Genomic DNA, 26,114 nt, shown 5'->3' on the forward strand with positions numbered 1-26,114 from the left:
TTTCTATGATCCAAAGCTTAATTCTCGGCATCTCTCATTCATGGATGTAAAATAGGGGAGGAGAGAGATCTGATGACTTGCTGCCAGTCAAAGTAGATAAAATTGTTCTAAATTGCCAGCAACATAAAAAGTCTACACTACAGTGTAGCAACCAAAGTTTTGTTTATTCCATCATTCTGTTCCCTTAATGGTTCCCTTAACTGGGAAGTTGAGCATTAAGATAATAGCACCAAAAGGCATATGCTTCACATCATTTGATAGGCACAATACTTCTGGTACTTAAATCACATAGTTGGAAGACACCAAAAGTGCCTATTAGTCCAATCCACTAATATGCAGGAAATAGAATCATGGAATCATATTGTTGGAAGAGACTACTTTTGGGGCAATATGAAACTGTCATGACTGCCTATTGATGGCCCATCACTAGGTCTTCTGGTGGTGAATTCTATGTATTGTATGAAGTAGTGCTTCCTTTTACCTAACCTGCTATTCAGTACTTAGCTTTGATTGTTGTCAACTGAAGACAAGAGTTTCCCTTTCTTATTTTTATAAGCTAAATATTATAATTATTTCTATTAAGTGACTTGATCAAGTCCTTTGATCATTTTTGGTTTTACTACTGTGCAATATTTGTCAGGTATGGTGACGAAAACTGTACAATCTAGATGTAGTTGCATCGTAGATTTGGATCAGGTAGTGTGATACTGACACTTTAAATTTTGATTAATCATTTGTCCAAGGCATGTGTTAGTGGCCGCTAACCAATGAAAACATTTTAATGAATCAGTTTTCTGCCTGTGAACAACCAAGAGATTCAATTGATTCAGTAAGCATAAATACAATTGGAGGTATCAAAATGTACTTGTGCTCACTCAATGTAAACTGAGTAATGATGACCTAAAATAGATGCCTTTTTGATAGTTTACATAAGCAAAACCCACAAGTCTTTGTTGGAAACAAAGGGTTTTTCTTTGTTTGTTTCCCTTTAACGCATACTTCTCAACCTGTGGGTCCCCAGGTGTTTTGGTCTACAGCTCCCAGAAATCCCAGCCAATTTATCAGCTATTAGGATTTCTGGGAGTTGAAGGCCAAAATATCTGGGAACCCACAGAATGAGAATCACTGCGTTAACATGTGAGAGTCAAAATAGCCTCAAAGCTAAGGCCAGTGTGTAGAGTGATACATCTGCCTTAGATGAAAAATTCTGGAGGGAGAGCAATAGCTACATCTCAGCTGTTCCTCCCCCCCTCCCCCCCAGTTACTAGCCAGGGCAGAGTTCTGTCTTCAAGATCAGTTGTCATGCCATCACAAACTAGTCTGAAGTTTTCAAATGTGGTAGCCCCTTTTCCATTGCTAGAAGTGACATGTGGTCCAGTGCTCCACGTTCTTCCCATGGCATGGAGGAAGGTGCCATATTATTTCTGGGTAGGAAAAGATCTTCATTTGACTCTGAGAAAAATTAGTATTGGTTCAGAAATCCACACCTGGAGAGAAAGGTGCTGTTTCTTTTAATATACCAGAATGACAAATGTTCTGATAAATCCGTTTGCTCAATTTACACTTGAGTTATATTTAGAATGATCTTATAATATGAAGGATGTTACCCGTCCTTACTGTTCTCTTCTTTTAAATTAAAAACCTTTTTTATTTGACACTATATCTTTTTCTATAAATTGTTCCATTTTTTGGTTCAGAACCCAATCTCCTCTTCTCTGGTTTATTGTTATTTGCTTTTTTCTCTCTTAAAAATATTTGATGAGCTATCCTGTATTGGACCAAAGTCCTAATTCATAGCTTGCCAGGAGATTATGAGCAGGACTGCACTCTCCTGTTTGTCTTTCCCCAGGAACCAGCTTTTGCTCCATCTGGTTGTTGTTACTGTGGGCCTTCAAGTCATTTATGACTTTAGGCAGTGGTTCTCAACCTGGGGTCCCCAGATGTTTTTGGCCTTCAACTCCCAGCTGGTAAACTGGCTGGAATTTCTGAGAGTTGTGAGCCAAAAACATCTGGGGAACCCAGGCTGAAAATCACTGACTTAAGGCAAACCTGCCCCGGAGTTTCTTTGGAAAAATTCAGAGGGGCATTGGGAGAATGCTATTTCTCAAAGGTCACCCAGTGGGTTTCCGTGACTTCAGTAGGGACTTGAACCCTGGACTTCAGTCATAAGTCAATGCTCAAACCACTTTATCATGCTGGCTCTACTCTGCCTTTGGTACTGGTAAATATTGACTGATGCCTGTTGAATTTTAGTTTTGATTATTTTTCCATCATTTCAGCTGAATGTTCATTTCCACCTATATTTTCATCAGTCTCTGAATGCAGGTATATTTAGCAAACAGTTATTCCCTTTTTGGGGGGTTCATTTCCTGTACTGTTCATATTTCACACAAACTTTTCCTAGCATGCAGTGTTTACATATAATCTCTTTGTAATATCATGTCTGGCATTCTATTGGTTAGTCCCTAATCAATAGCTCAGTCTTCCCACCACAATGCCACTTTTGTGTAAAGCAGAATATGTAGGGACCATTTCACACACTACAAAGTAAGGAGATCTATTTGTCATGAAAGCCTATTCAGATGGTGCCCCAGCCAACCCTCTTTTTCAGTGTCTGTGAATGAATTTACAGAATGTATCAGAGATGGGTCACTGTGGCCCTCCAGATTTTTTTGGACTACAGGTTCAATAATCTTCTACCATTGGCTATTGTGATCAACTTATTGTAGGCCAGATCCATTTCAAGGGCCTAATTTGTTTGCCCCTGCTTATGCAATCACAGATATTTGAAAACTGAGATTCCCAGTTGGGTGAAGAGAGAGAGCTCCTTGTATACTGTGAGTACTTTTCAAACCTTACAATCAGGACCAGTCCTGCCATTAGGCAAAATGAGATTGTCTCCTAATGCATCTAGTTTAAGATACCATAAAAGAGTAGCAATTATGTCTGCAAAGTCTTTAAGTTGATGGGTTTTTACTTGCCAAAAAAGAGAGATAATCAAGGAATCTTCTATCTAAAATGCCAAAATACCTTGTTAGACTAGTGGTTCTCAATCTGTGGGTCCCCAGGTGTTTTGGCCTTCAACACCCAGAAATCCCAGTCAGTTCACTAACTGTTAGGATTTCTGGGAGTTGAAAGCCAAAACATCTGGAGACCCACAGGTTGAGAACCACTGTGCTAGACTGTAAGCACTGTTTCTACTACACCTCAAGCAGCAAAATATATTGTGCTAGACCTTCTTAGTGTGAATATGTTTATGTTGTACATAACAATGCTTACACGATTGTGCCCCATGAAAGGTCTAGGGGTATCTCAAAGAGATTCTGTGCTAGCAAATATTGCTTTGTCATCTTTTGTTCATATGTTTTAAAGCCCTATTTACTTTTAACCACAGGGAACAGGCAAATGGAGCCTCACTGTACCACAATTATCTCTCCCACATGTCCATACATTGTAGGGTACATCTACTGAGAGGATCATTTATGGGTTCTCCTGTGATGTAGAATCCCATGCCATGTTTTGGGAGAGGGTTTTGCTTTATTTCACATTGGCATTTTTACAACCACCCAGCATTCTTTCAAGCCCTGCCTTTCAAGAATTAACTCTCTGGAGCTGAGAGAACAAATCTGATTATCTCAGTTTCAAATTATTTGAAAAAATGACTCCCACCAATTCTAGGAATTGTTAGCTGAAGAAGTAATATTTCCAGATATTTCCTACTCTCAGCTTAAGTGTTTTAGTTGTGTAAAGGTTTTGTTGTTGTTGCATGAATGGAAGTTTAATGTTCAATATTAATCTCAACCTGCATATGTGGCACTGAAAATAGAATCTCCCCTGTCCCAGAACACACTGAGTGAAAATCATAAAATCATAGAGTTGGAGGAGACCACATGGGCCATCTGGTCCAACCCCCTGTCCAGCAGAAAAAGCACAATCAAAGTACCCCAAAGTACAGTTAGAGTCCCTAACTGTATGCATATGTTTTAGACAATTCCAGATGTACAGAAAATGCTCATATGTAGGTGGAAAACATCGTTTTTGTGGAGGTGGATGTGTGAATATAGCCCTTCTTCTTCCTAGCAGGCAGCATATTCAGAAAAGAAGTAAAAAAAGCCAGGGAGTGCTCCTCACACTATCTTCCAGTGTGATATGACAGGTGGCAAGAGAGGCAAAATGAGAACAATAGGCACTTAGACAAGTCTGTGCTTCATTTAAATAATAATTTATTTAGAGACTAGCTCCAACAAGGCATACCTGTGTCAGCCCAAGATAAATATGGTTTTTGTGTGTATATGTGTTCTAATTAATGGAGACTTCTAGTGAACTTTGCAGCTGCACCAGGTGCTGTATGCGCACAGACACTGAAAGCGGGAAGCGAGATTGGGAGGTATACCGCTGTGCCGGAGACAAAAAAACACAATGCTCAGCTGCTTACTCAGGGCTCTGAATTGCTGCTGTTACCTGAAAAGCAGAAGAGCCTAATCAAATGCCAGGGGTTTCTTTTGATTTACTTGCTTTGGATAATGAGACAAAAAATAAATGACAATTTCAGAGAGGAGAAGGAGGTGGGAGCCCCCTACATCAAATTGTCTATCTTCAGGAAAGATGTTCCATACACAGTGGTGCTGTCACACAGCTTTTAACTCTATGTTTTATGGTTTCACATGCCCTCCCACCATTAAAATGGGACTTGAGCATAACTTCTCTTCCTTCAAAATGTGGGAAACCATCCTTTCCCTTTTTGCCTGAGTGGAGCTTCTGTCTTTCTGCCCCTAAGTTCTTCCTGATGGATCTACTGTTTATATTGCACATTTTTGTGTTCTCGGCTACTCCTGCATGTTGTTAAAATATGGGAGGTAAGAAATCACCATAGCACTATGGTGAACAGAATGTATCTGGCATTATTGTGTAGGGTCTGCACATCACAGCGGTGATTAGTGGACAGCAGCCTCATGTGGTCACCTACAGAACTGCAAATGCTTGCTTCCCAGTAGAGTAGCCTCTGGCTGTAGATCGGAAGCGGGAATCATGTGTTCCTCCAGATGTTCTTGGAATACAATGCCTTATGGCTATAGCCAACATAGGCATTGGCAAGTAATGCTTGGCACTGCAATAGAGCAGCATCTGGGGAGACTCATAATTGCCACTCTGGCCTTCGATTGGCTGCATCTACCCTGGCTAATTGGTGAATTAATCAGTGAATTCTGCTAGACAGAAAGAAATATCCAGTTTTTCCAGCTGAAACTTGCATGCATAACAAGGGCTTTCTGAATTCTTTCCTGTATTCATGGTTCTTTTTCTAGATTATCCTCAACATTGTTGTGATTTGCCATCAAGTCAGTCTGTGTGATGACTCATGGGCCATGTAGTCCCGTTCCTAGTGCTGTTGTGAATGATGAAGAGGAAAACTTGGGTTTTCCACCATTTCAGCCAGAAAAGGAACTATCCCAGCCAGAAATTGAGCCTTTGCACCTGCAGGAGGCTTGTCTTCCAGAAATCTGCCAAACAAGCCCTGAGTCGAGTTCTCCCCCTTTTTCGCGCCGTAATTATTATCTCCAGCAAAAAGGAGTGCAACAAGCTAATCGCAGGAGTTTGAGAATTGCAGCAAAGCATTCAGATGATTAAGCCTGCTGCCATGAGAAATTTTAGGGAGTCATACATCTGGACACAGAGATTGACTTTCGTTTCTGATTCCCCAGAGAAGTGTTCTCTGGTGGGAAAACGAGGCCTATTTAGGTTCCTTGCTCCCGAAGGAATCTTGCGGAGTCAATTCGTCAGCTACCGGAGCAGCGTGTGTGGACAGCTACTCCTACTTTCAAGCCTTTGTTCCTGTTCCAAGCCTTCGTTCTCAGCCTTGTTTTCTCCCTGGATCTTGCCTTGTTTCCCGGACCTCGCCAAGTAATTACCATGGATCTTGTTCTTGCTCCTCGTTTCCTTGTTGCCTTGAATCAAGCTTTGTGTGCCAAGAATCAAGTTATTTCCTAGCCTTGCTCAAGTTCATGGACTAAAGGACCTTGTCATCTCCCCTCACTTGCTTGGCAAGTGAGTGTTTCGGTTATTGGATTACAACTTTGGACCTTAATATTTCATATTGGACATTGCTTTTTTGGACTAATTTTGACCTTTCCTGAAAGGTCTACTTCTGGACTATTTCCTATACTTGTTTTTATTAACTTTATATATTTCCTTAATAAAGATATTAGATAGAATCTGGCCTCTGTGTATGGTTATTGGTGCTCTGCAGCCTGGGTCGTGACAGTTTGACTCCGCCACCCTAAGCACCAATTAACCTAGGCCAGAATGTCTACCGGAGCCGGACCGGGGGCCCAACCACTCAGTTACACCATCGACAAGGATGAAGTGGACTGCATCCGTGATAAGCTCAATGCGCAGGAGGGAGAAATAAGGGGATTGAAGGAACGCGGAATCCGTCTCCCGGCCCTGGCGCTGCCAACCAAGTTTACTGGAGAAGCTTCTAAGGTTCATGTTTTCCGTCACCAATGCCAGGCTTATCTAGAGGCCCGTAATGCCGAGTTTCCCCAAGAAGACATCAAGGTGGCGTGGATCTACAGTCTCCTAGACGGGCCAGCGGCCAACTGGCGACGGCACTGTTCGACCAAGACTCCCCACATCTAAGATCAGCGCAACAATTCTTGGATCACATTAAGGCGACTTGGGGGATTGAGGACAATTTGGAGGCAGCCGGCCACAAACTCCGGCGCCTCTCCCAAGGGGACAGACCCATGTCCCAGTACATAGCCGAGTTCCGAGTGTTGGCCCATAACACCGGATGGAACGATATAGCCCTCAGAGGACAATTTCGGGAGGGTCTCAACATCGAGATGCTGGAGGAAATCTCCAAGGTGGATCCTCCACACTCTCTTGAAGCACTCATTGATCAATGTTTACGAGCTGAAGTCATGATTGCCAACAGAAGACAATGGATCCGAGGCCAGAGCGGTAGGACCGGAGCGAGACCTCCCGCTCCCACCGGCGTCCAGCCACGCCCAGTGTGGAGACCCCCGCCACCAGCCCCATACCCCAGAGGAAGCGAGGAGGTGCCGATGCAGTTGGGCAATGTGCGTCCCAGATTAGATGCCGCCGAGAAGGCCCGTCGCCAACGCCTAAATCTCTGTTGGTACTGCGGAAACGGGGGCCACTTTGCCAGAGAGTGTCCAGCCAAAGGGAAGCCCGCCGCTCGTCTGGCGGCGGCGTCCTCCACGGAGACGAAGACGTCTGAGGCGGCTGGCGCACAGCCGGCGGGGGAAGCCAGCGACCGGGCGTAGAGAGGCTCGCCAACCCGGTCAAAAAACCCACTCAAGAGCCGCCAACCGGGGTCCTATTTCTTCTAGTGGTCACCTTGTGGTCAGTAAAAAAAGGACCCGTCATGGTCCATGCCATGATAGACTCAGGAGCCACAAACAATTTCATTGACAGAGAGTATGCCGACTCTCTGGGATTACAATATCACGACTTCAAGAACGCCCGTGTGGTGCAAGCCATCGATGGCCGCCCCCTCAAGACAGGTCCAGTAAGCCAGTGGTCGGAACCCACCAGAATGTGGATAAGGGAACACATGGAAGAGATTTCCTTCTTTGTTACCGAGGTTCCCCACTTCCCTGTGATTTTGGGAATTCCATGGCTGACACTCCACGACCCAAGCATCTCCTGGTCCAACAGAGAACTGCAGTTTGCTTCAAAATATTGCCAAAACCATTGCCTTGTAGCCAAGGTATGCCATGCCACAGACGCTGAACCCATCATCACCTTGCCCAAGAAGTACTCAGAATATTGGGATGTATTCAATGAAAAAGAAGCCGAGAGACTACCCCCACATAGACCTTATGACTGTGCCATTGACTTGGTGGAGGGGGCCCCGATTCCGCGAGGACACCTCTACTCCCTGACTGAACCAGAGCAAGAAGCTCTCAGGGAGTTCTTAGAGACAAACCTCCGCAAGGGGTTTATCAGACCCTCTCAATCCCCAGCCGCTTCCCCAGTGATGTTTGTGAAAAAGAAGTCAGGGGACCTACGCTTGGTGGTGGACTATAGAGCATTGAACAATATCACTAAACGAAACCGGTATCCCCTGCCTTTGATCTCAGACCTCTTAGACCGGCTTCGAGGGGCTAAAGTTTACACCAAACTGGATCTTCGAGGAGCTTATAATCTAGTTCGCATCAGGGAAGGGGACGAGTGGAAGACTGCCTTCCAGACAAAATTCGGTTTATTCGAAACCCTGGTTATGAATTTCGGTTTATGTGGAGCTCCCGCAACGTTCCAGCATTTTGTCAACGATATCTTTCAGGATTATCTAGATCGGTTCCTGATTATCTACCTGGACGATTTTTTGGTGTTTTCTAGATCACAATCAGAACATGAGAATCACGTCAGAATGGTGTTACAACGATTGCGGGACCACTGACTTTATGCCAAGTTGGAAAAATGCGCTTTTGATCTACAAGAGGTAGATTTCCTGGGATATCGTGTCTCGCCACTAGGGCTCACCATGGACCCGGCAAAGGTCACAGCAGTATTGGAATGGCGGGCGCCAACCAACAAGAAAGAGGTGCAACGATTCTTGGGGTTCGCGAACTACTACCGCAAGTTCATTCCAGACTTTGCCCGCTGGTCTGACCCAATCACCAGCTGCATCCGTGGGAAACAGCCTTTCCGCTGGACAGATCAAGCAGAGAAAGGGTTCCAGCAACTAAAGAAATTATTCACGTCCCAGCCAATCCTTCAGCATCCAGACCCTGAAACCCCTTTCGTCGTGCAGGCGGACGCCTCCGATGTGGCGATTGGGGCTGTACTCCTACAACCAGTGGGAGATCATCTCCATCCTTGTGCCTTTTATTCCCGTCAATTGACCGCACCAGAGAGAAATTACACTATTTGGGAAAAGGAACTTTTGGCCATAAAGGCAGCCTTTGAAACTTGGAGACATTGGTTAGAAGGGGCCAAATTTCCCATTGAAGTACATACTGATCATCGGAATCTAGAGCATCTAAGAACTGCCCGCAAGCTAAATCAGAGGCAACAACGCTGGGCTTTATTCTTTGAACGTTTTAACTTCCAAATTCATTATGTAACCCCAGCCCAGACCAAGCAAGCAGATGCCCTGTCACGGAAACCGGAATACGCTGCAGGGCGCAAGGAGACCTTTGAGTCCCAGCTGCTACAACCCGAGAACTTTGCCACGCTCACAGTGGGAAACACCAAATCCACTCCCATTGAATCAACTCCCTCTACTCCAGGGCCCCTTTGTGCTCAGGAAATCAGGGCTAGTCAGCAAGCAGATGCTTGGGCACAAGGCCAAGGGCTACGTTTTCCCTTTTCGCTCAAGGACGGGCTACTTTGCTATAGAAATCATGTTTACATCCCCCCAGGACCGGGCAGGGAAAAAGCACTTCGTCTGTGTCATGACTGCAAGCCAGCAGGGCATTTCGGACTATTCAAAACCATGCATTTGATCCTAAGAGACTTCTGGTGGCCCAAGATCCGCAAGGATGTGGAGAAATATGTCAACACCTGCCCAGTATGCCAGCGCTCCAAGACAAGAAGGGAAAGACCCTCAGGACTTCTGCATCCCCTCCCTACCCCATCCCACCCATGGGAAATAATCTCTGCGGATTTTATCACTGATCTACCACCTTCCTGTGGATTCACCACGATCCTAGTGGTGGTGGACCTTTTTACCAAGTTAGCCCATTTCATTCCCTGTGATGGCCTTCCCACGGCCAAAGAGACTGCAGATCTATTCCTTCAACATGTTTTCAGATTACATGGATTGCCCAAGAGTTTGGTCACAGACCGTGGGTCCCAATTCACCTCTCGTTTCTGGAAAGCACTACAAAAACTATTGGGCATAGACTCTCGTTTATCTTCGGCTCGCCATCCCCAAACGGATGGGCAAACTGAGCGCACCAATGCCACTTTGGAACAATACCTTCGCTGTTATGTGAACTACCAGCAGGACAATTGGGTTTCCCTGTTACCGCTGTCAGAGTTTGCCTACAACAATGGGGTCCAGGCTTCAACTAAAGAAACCCCGTTCTTTGCAAACTACGGCTTCCATCCACGTTTCTTTCCTCCTGTCATTGAAACCTCAGAAGTTCCCGCAGCAGAGGACTGGCTGCAGGAACTCACAGCGGTGCAACAACTTTTGCTCCAGCAACTGGACCAAGCCAAGGAGGACTATAAACGCCACGCTGACAAACATCGCCAGCCGGGCCCCGAAATCAAGGTAGGAGACCGGGTTCTTCTGTCCACTCGCTTTTTGCCCTCCCATCGCCCTTGCCGGAAATTAGATGCCCGTTTCATTGGGCCCTACCCAGTGGTGGCGCAACTTAACCCCGTGACTTTCAAACTCCAACTTCCGCGCTCTATGCGCATTCATCCAGTGTTTCATCGTTCTCTGCTCCTTCCGGCGGAAGGTGTGCGCCCTGATGCAGACCGGCCGGCCCCCACTCCTGTTTTGGTGGATGGGGAGGAGGAATTCGAGGTTCAGGACATTTTGGATTCTCGCTTTCACCGCCGCCGCCTACAATATCTCATTGACTGGGTGGGTTTTGGCCCCGAGGAACGTTCTTGGGAAGACGCTTCCACAGTCCATGCCCCCGATTTAACCCGCCACTTCCATCTGACCTATCCCGCCAAGCCGCGGCCTCGCGCCTCGGGGAGAGAGTCCCAGTTTGAGAGGGGGCTTGAGGAGGGGGATAGTGTGATGACTCATGGGCCATGTAGTCCCGTTCCTAGTGCTGTTGTGAATGATGAAGAGGAAAACTTGGGTTTTCCACCATTTCAGCCAGAAAAGGAACTATCCCAGCCAGAAATTGAGCCTTTGCACCTGCAGGAGGCTTGTCTTCCAGAAATCTGCCAAACAAGCCCTGAGTCGAGTTCTCCCCCTTTTTCGCGCCGTAATTATTATCTCCAGCAAAAAGGAGTGCAACAAGCTAATCGCAGGAGTTTGAGAATTGCAGCAAAGCATTCAGATGATTAAGCCTGCTGCCATGAGAAATTTTAGGGAGTCATACATCTGGACACAGAGATTGACTTTCGTTTCTGATTCCCCAGAGAAGTGTTCTCTGGTGGGAAAACGAGGCCTATTTAGGTTCCTTGCTCCCGAAGGAATCTTGCGGAGTCAATTCGTCAGCTACCGGAGCAGCGTGTGTGGACAGCTACTCCTGCTTTCAAGCCTTTGTTCCTGTTCCAAGCCTTCGTTCTCAGCCTTGTTTTCTCCCTGGATCTTGCCTTGTTTCCCGGACCTCGCCAAGTAATTACCATGGATCTTGTTCTTGCTCCTCGTTTCCTTGTTGCCTTGAATCAAGCTTTGTGTGCCAAGAATCAAGTTATTTCCTAGCCTTGCTCAAGTTCATGGACTAAAGGACCTTGTCATCTCCCCTCACTTGCTTGGCAAGTGAGTGTTTCGGTTATTGGATTACAACTTTGGACCTTAATATTTCATATTGGACATTGCTTTTTTGGACTAATTTTGACCTTTCCTGAAAGGTCTACTTCTGGACTATTTCCTATACTTGTTTTTATTAACTTTATATATTTCCTTAATAAAGATATTAGATAGAATCTGGCCTCTGTGTATGGTTATTGGTGCTCTGCAGCCTGGGTCGTGACAGTCTGGATTTATGAATGACTCTCTTGCAAAATCAGGGTTGTGATTGAACCAAACTCCCTGCTGTGCAGTCTCTCACTCTTCCTTCTGCACTCCACTTTAACAAGCATTTTCATATTTTCCAACAAGTCACGTTGTTTCATGATACGTCCAAAGTACAACAGCTTTAATTTAGTCCACTTCTCATGAGAGTTCAGACTTATTTTGCAGTCCATGACAGGAACTCTTTTCAAGCACATTTCAAATGAGTTTATTTTCTTCTTGTCATTTTTCTTCACTATATCACTTTTGCACCCATAAATCTCCCAGCATTGCCTCCAAGTCTGTCTTTTAGTTCTGAGCCTCCTGCTTTTGGCTTCTGATTACTGTTCATTTCCCGGATCTTAGGCTGTTGGTGTATTTCGATAAATATTTATTGCAGGAGATGATCCTGCACTGCACTATAGGTTTTTGGAAAGCCTTTTGGGTGCTATTTTTCTTCTTAAGGAACCTCAATGGTGTCTCCCAATTGGGTTAAGATTCTCCCAATTTCCCAGGAGTACAGTTTGAAAACCAGTATTGAGGATCAATGATGCACTATGCATACTTCCACACTGTACACTACATCTCTTATACCATGCTGGTTCCCAGATATGCACACTTACCATGAGAGTGACTCAAGAGATAGCTGACAATGTCAAATAAGGAAGGATAGGAAGTGATTTTAAGGTATTGAATAACATGTTGTTCTGTATACAAATTTTGACCAATGGCAGATCTGCAGATATGTGCATTTGTTGAAATTGTAATGCAACACAGAGAAGATTCATGCAGATCCACTGAAAAAGTTTTGTTTAAAAGACAATGACTTAATTAGGAAGATAGGTTGAATGCTTCAGCATCATTTCATTCTTCATGCTGCTTGCTAAATTATGTAAAAGCGGGAGTTCCAAAGAATCAGCAAACTGCAGTTTTGAATCTATTGGAAAGCAGCTATGTGCTATAAAGTGAGAAAGTCATAGCTATGGTTAAATTAATTAACACTATCTGAAATTAATTTTATTAATCCCAGAAGATCCTCTGGATGCGAAGAGTTGTAGACCTCTAGTTGTGACATTGAAAAAACTACTGAAATAGATTTGTTCCTTTCAGATAGTCTTCTTGTAGGAATAATAAGTAGATACGGGGTGGTTGCAGAGCCCCCAGTGGCACAGTGGGTTAAATTGCTGAGCCGCTAATCTTGCTTACCAAAAGGTCAGTGGTTCGAATCCAGGGCGCGGGGTGAGCCCCAGCTTCTGCAAATCTGAGTAGATCAATAGGTACTGCTTCGGCAGAAAGGTAACGGTGCTCCATGCGGTCATGCTGGCCACATGATCTTGGATCTATGGACAACGCTGGCTCTTCGGCTTAGAAATTGAGATGAGCACCAAGAATCGGACATGACTAGACTTAATGTCGGGGGGAAACCTTTATCTTTACCTGAGGGTGGTTGCAGGTTCCACTCCTGACTCTTCAGTTTCACTTCAGATAACACTGCACAAGTTCCTGTCTTATGACCCAGTTATAGCACTATGATTCCACTTTACTTACTCCTGGCATTTGTAGTTATGGTGAGGCGCTAGAGCTTTCTGTTGGAAAATTCTAAACACTCTTCCTTTTACTACAAACCCCTGTATTCCATCGGATGAGCCCATGGCAGTGGTTAGGTAGCATGAAAAGGCACTTGTTTTGTGTGTGTGTGTGTGTGTGTGTGTTGCTTGTATTCTATCTGGTACTATGGGCCTCAAGAGGGTTTCCCCCATTGATCATTTTAGAAAGAGCATCTGTATGAGTTGGCCTGAATTCTTATGAGGAAGGATGATCTGTAAATTGAACAAAATGGGGAATGGAGGCTTTCCATCTTCAATCTCTTTATGTCCTTCTTGCCAGTTGATTTCTCCCTTAAGTGTAAAAAAGTCAATGGTGTGGTCTGCAGTGCTGTGTTCCATCACCAGATGCTGCTGTTTGCTGTCAAGTCTCCTGCAAGGTACTGTAGTGTGCCAATCAAGACCAACTCCAAAAACCCCAAATATAAAACAGCCCACATCTAAACACAGGTGCTTGTTTAAAAATAGAGACTGCAAATGTCTGCTCTCAAATGCAGGTAAACAGTGAGAAGGAGGAAAGTGTATATATTATTTGCAGAAATTTTCCTTTCTCAACTTTGAGCAACTGAAATTGCCTTTTCTGAATGGTGACATTATTCTGAAAGTGACAGAATTTTACTTTTTGTGTATGGCCGTTATTCAGCCGAATAGTCATTTATATAACAGAGCCTATCTAATGAATTTCCATAAGAGTAGAGAACCTTTTATCCGCAATTTTTATATGGCTCTTTTTAGCTCCATCCGAATGCTATATTAAACATTAAGCAAAATAAACATGTATTTAGGGTATCAAGAGAAGGGGAACCACGGGACTTTTCCATTGCCAGATTTGCCATTAACCACAGGTTCCTCAAAAACAGATTCCTCAAAAAGAGGCTCCCCTAATAAATAAAAAAAACTACAGTTGAAAAAAAAGTAGGAGAAATCTTTCAAATATAAAGTAGAAAGCATTCAAAATATTATTTTCCATCTTTCTGTAAATATGGTTAATTTCAAAAAAAATATTTTATGATTTATTATTGCTTATATTTTGAATTAGATAGATATGGGGACACCAAACTCTTTTAACTGCTTAGGGCCTCTAAAGGTCTTAATTCAGTCCTGATACAGTCAATAATAAGAAATTATGGGAAGCATAGTACAAAGCAACCAGAGAGCTAAAGGAAGCACTTTAAAACAATCTCCCAGAAAATCCGAATAGATGCAGTGTGGCCAACTGAAGCGTCCACAGTCTTGCACTTCAATCTAATAAAAAGAAGCCACGCCAAGTGGTTCCTCTCCATGAACTTTCCTTGGCTATTCTGCTTATCCCAAACCCCAATTTGAATTGCAGGAATGGGATTGGATTTTTCAGTGCATTATGTGCATTCCCAAAGTTGCCAAGCAGACTTCTTTGCACATGGTTGGTTGGGAGCATATGAACTAGCTTCCTACCAAGGTTTGAAACCATCCTCAGTTTGCTCTAGGAGACTGTCTTATTTTCTACAGCCTTCTGGCTTGGGCAATGAGTGTGCTTTTTATTGTTTACCAGCAAGAGTGGATGCAACTGGTACACACAAAGTAGAATCATAGTGATATCTGGGAATGCCCATGGAAATCTAGGAGACCATGTTTCATTCTCAGACATTGCCAGTGTGCAATTGCTTTATTGCTAGTGAATGATGCAGCTACCACAAAAACATTTTGAAAGCAAACCGGAATCTTTCACATACCTTGGAAATACATTTGCTCTAGCCAGCACTTAGAATTGCACCTGATTACTGATTTCTGACTAGTTTTAGGAACATCCCTCAAATCAATTTTGTGCTTGTTACAAATATTCAACTCTGGATGGTTTTCACTGGAGAGAAAATCCCATGTACAGCCTCCATCTTCTGTGTGACAGACACCTAAACTTGATTGATCGTTATTTCTCCTTCTTTATGACACATCAAGCCAGCTAATACAAACAAGGATGACACATTCTATCAACATTACTTCTTAGCTACCTCATTTATGGACAGTTGTCAAATCAGAAGCAAATCCCCTTTTTGGAATGTGTCCTAGTCTATTTGTTTACAATTCTTTGTCTCATTCACCTGACAGGAGAATACTTCAGGGATCCATTGCCAAAACACATGGTTTACCCTTGTCATTCAAGTTGTAGAAAAATCCTAGAAAGTCATACTACAGCTTCTTTAGTATATTATTTATAATATTGTAGTTGGAAGGGTGTGATGTATATTTTATTATTTTGTTTTATTGGGAACCATGTGTTAAAGAGCTTAAAAGAGGCCAAGTTACAAAGAATGTTTAGTGAATGAGTAAATGAAAGCATACAGTCCAAATGTTATCCAGGTTGGTAGCCATCACTACATCTTGTGACGGTGACTGGTACGGTGTAACTATCTGTGTTGAAAATGCCTTGAATCTTCTTTCTTGAATCTTCCACTATTCAGCTACTGGAAAACAACTCTGGGTTCTTAAGATTATTGGTGGAGTAGCTTTCTTATCTACTTCCTGAACACTATGTGTAATCACATACATTTCTATTGTATCTTGACTTATTCTTCTTTCTAGATTTAACAGTTTCACAAACAATTTCATCTTTTCTCCTCAGACAGTGTTTCCAATCCCCTGGTCATCTTGCTTTCCCTTTTGGAACTTTACCCAGATCAACACTTCCCTTTCTGAGGTGGGGTGACTAGAACTACTCAAAGAATTATATATGTAACATAGACAAGTAGGCAGTGACACAATTCAGAGCTTGTCTTCTGCCCTCCCATCCCTCAAAAATTACTTTGTGCTAATCTCCTTAGCTTTATTGCTTTCCACATATCTACCCATGGAGTCTTTCTCAGTAATTTTGAACCCTGGAAGACAATGTTTCCAAGTTGTGTAGGAACTAGGGATGTGCATTCAGGGAAAACCTTGTCCTATTTTGTGTCCCGGCTTTCGTTGGCAGCCCCGGTCCACTTTTGTAAGCCTCCATTTTTTGTTATTGGTAGAGGTGTTTTCGGTTCTTTTGTTTCAGGGCCTGGAAATTAGACCATGGGGGGGGGGCTCCCCACTCACTGGCTTCCCTTCCCAGTATGCATTCTTCTTACCTGGCACCTGCTGTTTCTACTCTAGAGTAAGAGGTGCTCAGCTGCAAGTGCACTCGGGGCCTACCTGCCTACATGCCCCGCCACACTCTCCCAAGTGTGTGTGTGTGTGTGTGTGTGTGTGTGTGTGTGTGTGTGTGACAGGGCGTGCAGGCAGGCCTGAAGTGCACCTGCAGCCAAGCTCTGGGCCTGCCTGCATGCATGCCCCATCACACACACACTCTCTTTCCAAGGCAAGGAGGCAAATTCGGATGCACACGAAAGCAGGCTTTTGTGTCAAGCAGATTTTCATGTGCGGAGGGGGCTTCCCATTTCATGCTTCTGAAGAAATGGAAGACATGAAAAAAATTGTGGAAACGGTAGGATTTCACGCACTTGCCTACTAGGAACTTTCCATAGATTACCAAGTTCCCTTGTCAGAGGTAGTTGTATTCTCAATGTCCTGAAGGTGATATGATATGACATGGAGGTTGGAGCTAACCTTTGAATAACAAACTGAGAGCTAACCTGCTGCCTCTCTCTCTTCATTGCGACATGGGAGAAATAAAACATCACAACCCCAAGTTTGCAAAACCTGAGCAAGTCAAATCTGACTTGATGGCAATTAACAGCAAAAATATAATTACTGAACTTCCAGTCTGGTTTTAAATGAAAAACAACAACTTCTACTCAACTGCCCCAATGTTTTAGAATTTCCTGTTTCCCACATTATGGACCACATCATATGGAGGCCTTTCCTGTTCCTGAGATACCACAAGTTTTCAGGAAACCTTTTGTGGGCAGAAACCACTGCAGTGCGGTAAGGGAAGCAGAAAGGCATGGATGCTTGCATATAGCTCAGCATTCTGTGTTGCAGACATTCAAATTGTAGAAAATATTAAAGGCAGCATTTCATCCATATAATTATTTAATATGCAATGTTTTTATTTTTCAACATACTTAATCATTAAGGGAAATTATCCCTTGTCTTTCAACATCCCTTTCCAAATTAAGGTTTCTGATATATGCAAATATGTTAAGATACAGCACCTTGAAAACTTGGCAGTTTAAAACTTTTATGGTCCCATTAAAGGCTTTAACATAATCAGAAAATTGTTTTTCTAAAAGATGTAAGATCACCTTTCATCTGATATTTTTATTCCTATTATCTTCCTCTGTGACTGCTGTGCTTCTCAGACTTTAATGTAGTTCATTAAAAACGTGCACAAGCAGGTATCATATTCATTAGCAATTCTGAAGGCAGAGAAATAAATGAAATTAAGGATTTAGGGATTTTATATGGCAAACAGTTGCATAAAGGAGCAGTCTCTTTTGTACATATATGAGCGACATTTACATACCCACAACTAGATAGCAATAAGTAAGTCTTCAATCAAAAACTAGAGAAGACATGCTTGAGAAATTTGATTTTTATAAATTTCAACATAAACTGCCTAGATACATATATATTGGACTAATTTGTGAACCAGAGCTTAGTTTTACAATAGATTTTGCATTGCTAAAATATGTTAGTTCTGTTCACGACTCAGAAAACCTGTTCCGTCCAGATTTGTTGTTACTGTGTGGCTTCAAGCTATTTCTGGGTCAAGTGACATGAAGGTGAACCAATCATGGAGCTTTAGTGGCAATATTTGTTCCAAGAAGGTTTTTGCCTTTGCCTTTCTCTGAGACTGAGAAAGTGTGAGTTGACTAAGGCCACCCAGTGGGTTTCCATGGCTGAGTGGGGATTTGTCTCCAGTGCCATATCCAATGCTCAAACCACTACACCAGGCTGGCTCAGTCTTCTTGTTTCATAAAATAAGATTGATACACTTATTTTGTAAAACTTTGCATGTGATTCTGTTGAACAGAAAACAGCATCTTACATGCAGGAAATTGCAGTTCCCGTGCAGAGAATATTACTTCTAAGGTAAAGGTAAAGGTTTCCCCTTGACATTAAGTCCAGTCATGTCTGACTCTGAGGGTTGGTACTCATCTCCATTTCTAAGCTGAAGAGCCGGTGTTGTCCGTAGACACCTCTAAAGTCATGTGGCTGGCATGACTGCATGGAGCACCGTTACTTTCCTGATGGAGCGGTACCTATTGATCTACTCACATTGGTATGTTTTCAAACTGCTAGGTTGGCAGGAGCTGGAGCTAACAGCGGGCACTCACTCTGCTCCCGGGATTTGAACCTGTGACCTTTTGGTCTGCAAGTTCAGCAGCTCAGTGCTTTAACACACTTCGCCACTGGGGTTTCTAAACAGAAACATAATTTTCTGTTTAAACTCTGTTTCCTGCTGTTTTTTAAATGCAAATGAACCACACACAAATTTTGTACAGAACAAACCCTTAATTGCAGCATTTCCTGTGCAGGAAAGAATACTACTGAGGAAAATGTTTTTTTTTACACAGATTAAGTCCAGAACTGCAAATATTATCATCAATCCAGAATTTTTCCTGCCAGTTTCCCAACACTGGCAAACATAGAACATACATGAAGAATTGTTTAGCGTCCTAGGATGCTTCTGCCCCAGCTGAGTAACAGAGCTCCATGCCACCCATCACACGATGTAGCCTCACTTCTTTCAAGGCTCCGTTGCTCAACATGGTAGCCTCCCCATATTCCATTAGGAACAATGGGCTACCATGGTGGGAATCCGTGCACCGATGCTTCCCCACGTGTGATGGGAAAGTGCTGCTGCTGCTCAGGCAGGGTGCCGGGCTTGCCCCGCTGCCCAACCAGTTTGCGAAAGAGGAGAAATGTCTTGGGTAGGGGATGCTTTTGAAAAAAATTCCCCTCAGCTCTAGTTTGGGTGTTTTTCAGCTCCCATCAGCAGTGAAAATGCCCAAAACTGATATGCTTATCACATTTTTTAAAAGTACTCATATAAACAAATGTTTGTTCCCATTTCTATTCCAAATAGGTAAATTATTGCCTTTCTTCTGTTATACCATCCTTTCCCCCTTTCTCTTCCATTTTCTTTCTCTTTGCTTCAAATTTCTCATTCTGTTTACTTTCTCCCTTCTCATCTCCTTCATTTTGTTCTTTTCCTTGTTTAAGCATGTCAAATAAACTTTAGAAGGCAGGTCTCTCACCTGTGGAATAATAAAAGCAGAGCTGCATTTCTTGTTTTAAATTATCTCCGGATTGAGGCCAGGCTGCATGACATAATATTCCATACTGCTGTTTTATGAAGTGTCTCTTCCTCTGTGTGTGGTGGGCAGTGCTTTCTGCAAATCACTAACATCTTTGTTCAAAGAAGTCCCCCTTTAACCTTGGAAAACAGATATTTTGCGTTGTCTGTTGAATTTTCTGTAAACATCAAAACGTGTTTATTTCTTTATTTCACAGAAGTATATGCTGCCCTTCAGAAAAAGGTCCTTAGGGTGGAATATGGCAACAGGGAAACAGTTAATATATATGTATTAAAAATACTGATACCGTAGCCCTATGATCCATGGAAAAACATCTCAGAGGCTATAAAAATATTATGTTAAAGTGCAAAGGCTTAGAATAAAGTCTGACTCTGCATACCGAGATTGACCCCAAAACTTCTCCTTCACTGCCAGTGGTGACTGGTGAGTGATGTCTGTTGTGGATTTTAGTCTGAACTGTATAGGTTCTGAACTTATTTTGAGGTTCTGGAGCTTGTATGTGTCCTTTAAAGTCCAGACTACAAAAATATATAAACAATATATATCTGTATCATCTTAGCTATCTATGTTTTCTTTTATTGATCATCTGTCTAACTATCTCTGTTGTGTATATATGAATTGTATGCAATAGGTATAAGCAACATACTATGCAATTTATATAAGCAATATAAAAATAGAGCAGTTTCGACATCAATTCTCCTTTTTATAACCAAATCTGTGAGGAAAAGGGAGATGTTTTCTAAGCATTAAAAAAGGTTCAGACTAAACCCTGAAACTGTTTCCCTGTTGCCATGACACTGAACTCTCCATGTGGTTAGGCACCCAAAAATTATGCAGACAAGAGAGAAGAGAAGAAAGCTTTCATAAACTTTGCTAAGGCTAACGATGAGCTCCACACATGCAAAACTGTCATGGCCTTTCTCCTCCATTCGAGAAATTCAGTGAAATGCTGCCTTTCCAACTTCTTGTCTCATGAGTGTGGAAGGCGATGTCAAGAGGCCATTGATGCATGACTCCGAGTAACAAACTTGGGTCAAATCTCCTTATTAGCATGCCACATTAGCCATTACTAAACAAAAAAACAAAACAAATAAGTATACACAGATTAATTTATTGTGTGAATGCTACCAAGTTTGATTGGCCAGAAGAGTTGCTGGAGAGTAAAACTGGGGCAGTTTTTGGCTTCCATGTTAGTGGGGCACTGAATTCATCCTGTTTTGGCTCTAGCCCATACTTGAAAGGGCTATCCAAGGTACTGAATCCTTAATCCACTGACCCCATTGGTTTAACATCTTAGAAAAGAATGTTGCACCCTTAGACTGCAGAGACATCTCAAAGCCATGCTGGAGCCCCAGACTATAAGCAAAACAAGTTGTTTATTGAAGAATGTATGTAAGCAATAGCAAATCAAAATTCAAAGTCAATGAAACAAGATTTTAGTCCATCAGGTACAAGATACTTGAGAGTCTTGAAGCAAGGGTCCATAAACGTCAAATACAAGAATAAACTCCAACAAGGTATCAAAATTAGTCCAAGGAACAGGAACAAAACTAGACCAAATAACAAGATTTTGACTGAAACAAGGAATCCAAATTGCAAAACTTTCAGGAACAATTTTTGGATTATCCAAAATTCCCCAAGAGCAAAAACGAGGACTGGAACAAAATTCAAGATACAAGGCTACATGAACTTGGCATGAATATCCACAGGAATAAGGAACAGGATTCTATGTGTCCATGAACAGGAATTACGCTCGATGAGCAAAGTTACCACCTCTGAAAATCCTCTTAAAGCTGAAATCAAGGCCGCTTTCCATGGGAAGTTTGTTCAAAGCCTTTTCTCATTAACAGCCTTTTGCTTCATCTCCAAACCTCCCTTTCTCATCTCTGTTGACATATAGCTTTCTTTCTGTCAATCGTTAATCTTATCAGAACTGAAATGCCCATCTGGCAAGGGAAGGTTCAAGGAATGTGGTTCAAGCTGCCTGCTTGAAACCATTGTATGCTTGTTCCTAGAATCCTCAGAGACAAACATTGGCTGGCCAGGAACAACAGCTTCATCGAACTCTGGCTGCAAGGGAATCCTAGGCCCCAACCCTGATTCATCTGATAGGTCAGGTGCGGGCACAATCACAAGCTGAACAGGACCAACCTCAGGCTCATCTGACAGCTCAGGAGCAAGCTGGGATACAACAGAAAGCCAACATCGTATAGTGGTTTGAATACTGGACTAGGACTCTTTGAAACTAAAGTTGAAATCTCTGTGAGTTGGACAAGTCATACTTTTTTAGCCTCAAAGAAGGCAATGGAAACGTTTCTAAACAAACGTTTCAAAAAAGAACACCACAAAATGTTCATCTTAGGGTTGGCAGAAGTCAGAAATGTCTTGAATGCACAACTATCCCGAACTCTTTAAACAAGTTCAGATGAAAACCTGGAGGAGATATAGTGCCCCAGTGACACGGAACCAACAGCTCCCATGGAGAAGGGCCAAGAGATGTGACAACATTCACCTCAAATTCTACTTGAATGCAAGCTAAACATTGGTCTGATGAGAGACTATAAAGAACTTATTTGTGGGTGAGTGTGTTGGCGTGTTATGGATGGTTATGTTGTTGTTGTTGTTGTTGTTGTTGTTGTTGTTGTTGTTGTTAGATCTTTTAAAAAGAATTTCCCTTGCATATGTCTAGCACCTAAAATGTCCAGTTTGGGCCTTTCAGTGGTATTGTTTACCATCTTCACTGCTTTTGGTTTTGTTTCCCATTTTCACTGCCTTTGTGTTTCTTGGTAATCATTGTCTGTTGTTGCTCTTTCTTCTTCTTTTCCATTCAATGTTCTGTCCTTAGCTGAAAGGGTGAACACTGTCAGCCTCCGAGGAGGGGAGGGGGAGAGACCAGGGGGCAGCATTAGGTGAGGGAGCCCTTTCACCCACCCCCAGAGTCAAATTCATTCTCTGAGAACCCCAATGATTCCCCAGTAAATAAGAAAGCAAAGGTGGGAGGTGCCTTAGCATCATTTATATGTTTAGAGACATACGTATAAAATTCTTTTGCATGTTTTCCACTGAGCCATGACCTGCTTTCTACAGAAGCTGCCTGCTATTTTCAGGATTCTTTCTCTCTCACCCCCCATCCCACATTTTCTCTTTCTTTCTCTCTAAGCGAGTCCCTGAAACAATAGCTTGCATGCCAAATAGAGCTGGTTCTTGAGATAGGAAAGATTTTGCCTGAGCCACAATTCCTCCCCTCTCCTTTCCTATACGCACACCCGGTTGCTTTCAAACCCATTCCTACTCTTTTCATTTTGTGTTCTTTCTTCTAAGAAGCAACATTTGCCTGCTAGAGAGACAGTGTCAAATGTACACAGGGGAGAGAGCTGCTTTTGTTTTTCTAACTCGTATTATTCCAAAAATGGGTTGTGTTCAGTGGTAGTTCCTAAACTTGTGCGTATGTGGGGGGGGGGGGGGATTTTTTTTTTTTACCGGATAGTGTTGCTGCATAAAACATCTTTCTGCCTTCCAATAGTTCACAGATAATCCAACAATATCAGAGTATGGTCAGGATGGCAAAGGTTATGAATGAGGGAGAATAGGCAAGCTAGGAGAGGCTGCAGCAGTTTGCTTCTGACTAAGCCTACTAGAAAGGGCAACTGCCCTTGCACTTTGAATTTACAGCAGTTGGAATAAACAGAAAAAAAGAGGGAAATGGAAAGAGGAGAGCGAGAAACTGGACCATTTTAAAAGTGAGACGTCTGAAGACTAATTAAGACTATACCTTTCTTGCTATTTTCTTGCTTTGTATCTGTGGGCACTACTGTCCATAGGGAGATAATATGGTGAATCAATGCTACTTTAGCTACTTCCCCTTATTCCCATCTAAAGCTTAACAAGTTTCTTAACAAGTTATTATTTTATTAATTTTATTTGTATCTCAACTTTCTTTCAACTTGGGAACCAAGGTCATATGTATGTCTCCCTGCCAATCCACTGGTTAGAAGAAACTATTTTACTGAAGTAAGACGGAATTGCCAGTTCAACCAATATTTGCATATGAAATAGGAATAACACCATCTTGTCCTCAGACAGCATAACCACTAACCAGTGATCATTAATGTGCTTGCAGGGGTAGTTGCACAAGTAAAGAGAAGCAGCATCAGATCTAAGAACTTCGGTGGTGGTGGTGGGAATCATTAGATGGCGACCAGCTATTCTAACCTTTGATGCTGTCTTCGTTTGCTCACTTTCCCAAACTGCATATTGTGGAAGGCACTGGAACAATATGAACACCCACTCGGTTCAAGAAGCTGCCCAACTGAATGCCTGTATGATTCACAACCATGGATTTCCACTTTCTAATCAGCCTCTTCAGGTGCCTGGTAATTCTGCTGGGTCTTTCTGATTGATGGCACCATTCAACCTCTCTGGCTGCAAAGACACAGCAGAATTAGAAACAAGGAGTTCGCCAATTGTGTCTCTGTATCTGACAGTCATTTGCCTTGCTGTAATCAGAAGAGATGGATGAAACAAGGAGACTCATGCAGAACTATAGTCACTGATGCCTCCAGTGCTGGGCTGAAATGTCCTACCAATGCCTGAGGTACCACAAATGTAGGAAGCCAAAGCAGAAGGTCTCATTTTTTTAAAAAAAGAATATAGACTAGTTGGAATGGGTTCATCAAAGGGCAACAAGGATGATAAGAGGTATGAAGTATAAAACATATGAAAGAGGTTGAAGGAGCTGGACATCTTCAGCTTGATAAAAACAAATCTGAGGGCACTTTTTAATACTTTAAGGGCTGTTACAGAGTTGAGGTATATTTGTTCTCTGCTGCCCCAGAAGGTAAGGCCAGATCTAATGGTTTGAATTAACAGGAGGGTATTATTTTGATTTAAATTAGAAGGACTGTCTTGACAATAAGAGCTGTTCAGCAACAAAACAAATTGTCTAGCGAGGTAGAGGGCTTTACAAAGAGACTAGACTGGGACTGCTTTAGTCAGAAGGCTGAATTTAGTGGCCCATGAGATCCCTTCCAACTTTATGATTCTATGCTTTTAGGATCTTCTCATCAGTTTGAAGATGGCAGAAGGAGGAAATATGTGAAGCTTATCAGAGCTTTTCAAAGTTCTACCAGTCTGGTATTCGTCACATTTTTGTGGTGATTACCATTTTTCACACAAAGGCTCCTTTAAGTGAGGCATTCTGAGTAATCCAAAAGAGTGGTCACAGCTCAACAGAGCTTTGAAAATCTCTGGTAAGTGTCACCCACCTCCAGAAAATCATCACAATTCCCTGAAAATGGGAAAGGAAAGACTGCTAAAGCCCCTTCTTTTGCACCTTTTCCTGAACACTCTATGCAAAGATAGTTCCTAGGAATCCCCAGAAGTCTCAAGAGAGAGGTAAATGCCAACTTTCCCATCCTCAGGAGCCAATCCTATTTCTGATGCACTTGTAATGCTTTTCTTGATCTTTTTTTGTCTCAACAGAACCCAAGAAAAAGAAAAAAGAAGGCAAGAAACAGGAGAAGACACTGGAATAAGAAAGCTATGCCAAGTGGCATGGGAATGGGATTTCCTCGAATGTAATCGGTTAACACAAGTTTCATTGACACCTAGGCATTTTATCCAGAAGTTATTTATAGCTTAATTGTACAGTAGGAGGAAATAAACATGCAAATACACTCTCTTTCTTCTTTTATTTTTTATTCTAGTACAGCCTCTCCTAATTTGGCACTCTTCAATTGGGTAAGATTACAGTTCCTACCATTCCCAGTTTGATGGGTGGGAATAATTCACTTTGGATCCTGCTCTGGGAAAAAGGTGGCATACAAATGCAACAAACAAAGAAACAAATAATAAAGGAATTTGTAGTACAGCACATTTAGAAGGTGCTGGATCGTGGAAGGCTGCCCTAGTGTTTTCAGTGTATGCTCTTAACCTTTGTAGAAGTTTGCAGTAAAAGGCAGTAGTGTCATTTAGAACACAAGGTAAAAAGGTAAATGGAAAAAGCATAGCTTCATTCCCAAATCCCCATTCCTTCTTTCAAAGTCCAGTCTTTTAAGGCCTGGGTTTGTATGCTAAGGACAGGGTTGATGACCTACATGGAACTCCCAAGTTGTATTCTATCAAGGTTCTATGATGTCATTATGACCTGTCTAGATGCTGAACAACTTGGCCATCCTATGTGTAAAACAGATTTTCCCCACCCCTTTTTATGTTTTTTATTAGCAAGTGTGGGTCTCTATCTCCAGACTGTATCTGCACTGAAATAACTAACTTGGCTGCAATTTACACCTTTTAATAAAACAATTTAAGGCTCTAGTCTATAATGCTTCTTATGTGCTTCCTGAAAATATTTTCATTCAGCATGATTTCTAGTAACGGTGTATTGTAAATGGTAAATGGCGGTGACATGGACATAGACATGCTGAAATGTGTGAATTCACCATTTAATATGAGGTGTGAACACCCATTTTTTTATACCTGTGGTGCATCTCAGAACTGAAACTACACAAATATGACAATCGTACGGTTTGCAAGTGTCTTTGTACCAAAGACTTTGCATTCTCTCACAATAAACTGTGCAACTAAAACTGTAGAAAATCATTTCTAAAGTTGTTATCAGGCTGCTGTCATTCCATG

The 26,114-nt window shown here is 42.4% G+C and overlaps 1 protein-coding gene across 3 annotated transcripts in view; it reads left to right on the forward strand.

The window, feature by feature from the left end:
• Window positions 1-25,793, forward strand: part of ptn (pleiotrophin) — a 111,206-nt gene extending 85,413 nt beyond the window's left edge. For all 3 annotated transcript variants that reach the window (XM_008119835.3, XM_008119834.3, XM_003226848.4), the window contains one exon: window positions 24,960-25,793. In XM_008119835.3, the coding sequence (XP_008118042.1) occupies window positions 24,960-25,012 (53 nt within the window). In that variant the 3' untranslated portion in view covers window positions 25,013-25,793. The remainder of the gene's footprint in view (window positions 1-24,959) is intronic.
• The last annotated feature ends 321 nt before the right edge of the window (window positions 25,794-26,114 follow it).

This window comes from Anolis carolinensis, chromosome 5 (genome assembly GCF_035594765.1).
Source record: "Anolis carolinensis isolate JA03-04 chromosome 5, rAnoCar3.1.pri, whole genome shotgun sequence".
In the NCBI taxonomy this organism is placed as follows: Eukaryota; Metazoa; Chordata; class Lepidosauria; order Squamata; family Dactyloidae; genus Anolis; species Anolis carolinensis.